At 38.6% G+C, this 4202-nt stretch overlaps 1 protein-coding gene across 1 annotated transcript; it reads right to left on the bottom strand.

Moving 5' to 3' along the window:
• Window positions 1–1172: 1172 nt before the first annotated feature.
• On the bottom strand, window positions 1173–3015 carry bsx (brain-specific homeobox). The gene is made up of 3 exons (XM_026182698.1): window positions 2647–3015; window positions 2021–2211; window positions 1173–1665 (listed from the first exon to the last, which is right to left on the bottom strand). The coding sequence occupies exons 1-3, from the start codon at window positions 2888–2890 to the stop codon at window positions 1423–1425; spliced, it is 678 nt and encodes a 225-aa protein (XP_026038483.1). The 5' UTR covers window positions 2891–3015; the 3' UTR covers window positions 1173–1422.
• Between the last annotated feature and the right edge of the window lie 1187 nt (window positions 3016–4202).

Here is a 4202-nt window from a genome sequence, read left to right as displayed (position 1 = left end):
GGTGTGCATCATGGAATTACTGCTATATTTTCAATTTGGATTTAGAGAAACTGTTGAAAACTGTTCACTGTCTTTTAAAAAGATTTTCGGAACACTTACCAAGCCTTTACCCTAATTACAAAAGCTATTATCGCTTACTTTTTACACCTTTTCGCCACTAATGCGAAGAGAAAAAAAATTGTTTATTGTTTATCTGTAGTGTCCGTTTAATACAACACCCAGAGCATTAAACCGAGTCCACTACATTATAACAAAACAGCCCGCAGTGTTGCAGCGGATGTCCACCCTGATTCTGAATAATCGAACTAGAAATCTTGTTATGACGAGACTTGGAATGTAAAACTCTGCTATCTCCCAGCCTTACAAAAAAGCTTACTTGAATATACTCGTACTCAGGTGTAGTCTGTGGGAGCGTTTGACTTTTCCTAATTTATCCTGTCATTCTTTTGCGTTGGTTGGCTCAAAGCTCAGCGGGCTTCACGCCATCATGCAGGAAACCCAGTAGAGAAGATGATGCAGCCTCGCATTCAAAGCTGAGCTCCATGCTGTGGAGACCGGTTCTTAATGCAAGTGGTTAAGACAGCCGTTTGAACTCCGAGAAGCATCTCACCATGATAACAGGATTACAGCCACATGTTGCGTCTAAACAGTAACATTGCATTCACAGGATTTATGTGGTTACTTAAAAAAAAAAAAATCACTCCTTCTGGATTGGAAATGTAAACAGCAAATGCTCCCCGGTAGAAAACATACATGCGCGCGCGCGCGCGCACACACACACACATAATAATAATAATACCGGTAATAGTAATAATAATAATAACAAAAAAAACGATGTACTGTTAGTTATATTTACAGACAAAAATATATAAATGATGTTTTCATTCAAAACCTGATTTACAAAATCTTCAACAATATCCACACACTGCCAATAACATATACCTTTTTCTTAAAGTAACATGGAGAATGTTGTCTGGAATAAAAGTATAGTAAAACATGGGCAGAGCGCTTTTCCACGGGTTTATTTACATTCATTTGTACACTTATTTCCTCCTGAAAATAAAAGACACAACTGTGATGTTTCAAAATAAAATGTCTAGAGACTCATAATAATAATAATAATAATAATAATAATAATAATAATAATAATAATAATATAGATAATATAGAGAGTTTGCAAAACATAACAGAATAATCCATAGCCTTTATGCAGAGGAAAATTGGCAGTTATATAAAAAAAATTAATTAACAGTGTATTGTACAGCCTGTTCCCCCCTCACTGTAAAACTGCCATTTATATTGGCTAGCTATTTAAAGAAATAAACTTAAAATGATCCTACAGCTGTCTATAGGCTGCATTTACAAAAAGCAAAAAACAAGCAAACAAAAACAAAACAATAAGCCAACAAACAGTGCAGCCTACTATAGTAGATGATCCGGGGAGCAAATGTCATCCTCGATATCCACATCGTCGTCGTTTTCTTCCAGCATATACGAATCCGTCTCGAGGCCGTGTTTCAGCTCCTCTACGCTTTTGTCGTTCAGTTCGCTCTCGCTGGAGTTCTCCGCACATCGCTCCATCTCTCCTGTTGCCTTCCGCTCGTCCTGCGCTTTCCTCAGCTGCTTCTTGTGCTTCATCCGCCTGTTCTGAAACCATGTTTTCACCTGCACGTAAGAAACAAAGACGCACATTAGAAAAGTTTCTATGGCTCTGCTTGTGTGTAAAATATTTTATTATTAATAAATATTAATAAATAAATATTAATTTATTATTAAAACTGAAATGTGTTTTCTGCTACTGTAAACTACAGTTTAACATATGGAGTTTCATTCGAGATATGAAACTAATTCTAATTATCCCATATATTTCGTATATAGGGCTAAATAACGCATTGATGATGTAGCTATTGTTTTGTTTTTCCTTTCTTTTATGTATTATAAAATAAATTAAAAAGGGAATAACTCACTCCACATTTGAGTGTGCGTGTGTGTGCGTGTGCGTTCGCGCGCGCGAGCCAACCTGTGTCTCTGACAGGCTCAGCGCAGTGGCCAGTTCCACTCTCTCAGGTGTGGACAGATACCGCTGAATTTCAAACCGCTTTTCCAGCCCGGACAGCTGCGAGTCAGAGAAAACAGTCCGGGCCTTCCTGCGTCTGCAGTGCTTACCCGGTAACTCTGCGTGGTGCTGGAACAAGGCGGGCATCTGCATTCCTGCCGGCAATAAGAAGAGGTGGTTTGTATTATTTGTATTGTTATTGAAGTATTAAGAAAAATCAGAATATATCCCAGAAATAGGATGAATTTGAGTTTGGTGATGAATTCTTTGCCAAGGTAACAAACCTCGCTATTTGTAATAATAATAATGACATATTTAAAAAAAAAAAAAAAGAAAGAAAAAAAATATAAATAGTAAAACACCTGCATGTTACAGTCGGCTTTAAGATTTGAATGCACTTTGTAGAATACAATAATTAAAATGCATTCAAACAAACACATAATTGAAGCGGTTAAGTCAAATAAAGGATTCCGAGATTTGTGCTTTTCCTCTAAATCGTTATTTAAAAACTAGAGGCAATGTCCAGATAACAGCCCGCTGTGTGTGACAGCTTCCTTGTTATCCCAGGCCTCTGCCTCTCTCTTGCTTACCTGACGTAAAGAAGTACTGGTGGTGCTCCGGTTTGTGGAGAGGATGGTGCGGATGTGGGGCTAATATTGGGGTAGGCATCAGCGGGTATCCGTACTCCAGGATGGGCACCCGGGAAGCCAAGGAGCTACAGAACGGCGACGGGATGACCTCTCGCAGGGGCTTGGGCTTGTGCAATAAGATGTCCTCAATGAAAAACGACGTGGACCTCTGTGTGGGTGCCGCAGATGCGTAGTTCATACTCATGGTGTTACTGTGGATGATTATTTCCTTGCCTTTAAACCTGCATCAACACCTGCCTCTTCCCTCCAAGCCTCTGTCAAATTTAAATGTGGACCCTCTGTGTGACCAGTGAATGACACTATGCCGAACATTCCACAGACACCGGTGGGAGGGCACGTTTGCAATAAGTATTTATTCAGAGACGGTGCCGGATTGGGGATACTGGTTTGCGCATCAGCCAATTAGGGCTTTTGATGGACGGAGGAGAGCCGCGGGGGACGAGATTTTCACTCTGATTGGTTCAGACGGATTCCAAGCTGTCTTTTTATTTATTTATTTGTTTATTTATTTTGGTGGGTTTTAAGATAAGGAGCGCACCTGTGAACAGGGTTAATTTGGAAAGCAACTGAGAATCATCGGGTATGGTTGCGCTTTAGTGGTCGCCAAGCAACTACGCAGTTTTTGACTTCTGTCCGAGTGAAAACGTTATTCTGTATTTACCCGAATAGAGGATACTATATAAAAATAAATATAACCTACGAACGAGGCCATATTTGTTTCGAAAGTTTTCTTACAGTCTCCAAACAATTCAATCGTTGCATTTAATCATGTGTGAAAATGAAGGCGAGTTTTTTGTGTCTGTCATAGAATATGAACAAGTAGCCGGGAGCTACGGACGTAAGGCAAGACAAATTGTACATGATGTTTAAACTTCCCTTTGTAGTTCAGGTACAAGCCATTTATTACTTTATTAATGTGCTTGGTAAAAACATTCTATACTGCTACATAAATATTCACCCACAAACTCTAAAGGACATAAATTAACAAACAGACTTTGTACTCATTGCAAAGTCATTTTCAAGAAAACAAGATAATAAGGCCACAGAAAAAAGACATCCAACATGGCTAACCGTTTGCAATGTTTGGAACATGACTGAACAAAGGTTGCTGCTTTCTGTCATAAAAAAGATCAATCAATTAATTTTAAGAATGACTTTTTTCTCATTTATTTAAGCGCGAATGGACCACCTGTAACAACCGTCTGAAAAAGAAGAAATCAACTCAGGAAAAAACGAGTTTTTGATTACTTTAATAAATATGTATGAAATAATTAGACGAATAGCTCATGGTCACAAAATACATTGGTTCAACTGTAATAAAATAAAAATAAATTAAATCATGTGAAAGTACAGATGATGTTGTGGGGAGACCGGTCTCCCCGTGGTGTTTAAGAATTGTGCTGTTTCGCCATTTCCCTACAAGCCATAAGAAAGAAACACAGCACAAGTGTATATAGCGCGTGGTAAACTTGAATGAGAGTTTCTTACGTGCACAT

The sequence above is a fragment of the Astatotilapia calliptera genome, chromosome 10, assembly GCF_900246225.1.
Source record: "Astatotilapia calliptera chromosome 10, fAstCal1.2, whole genome shotgun sequence".
Taxonomy (NCBI): Eukaryota; Metazoa; Chordata; class Actinopteri; order Cichliformes; family Cichlidae; genus Astatotilapia; species Astatotilapia calliptera.
Note: the sequence above shows the minus strand (reverse complement) of the source record. Positions and strands in the feature narration are given on the sequence as shown.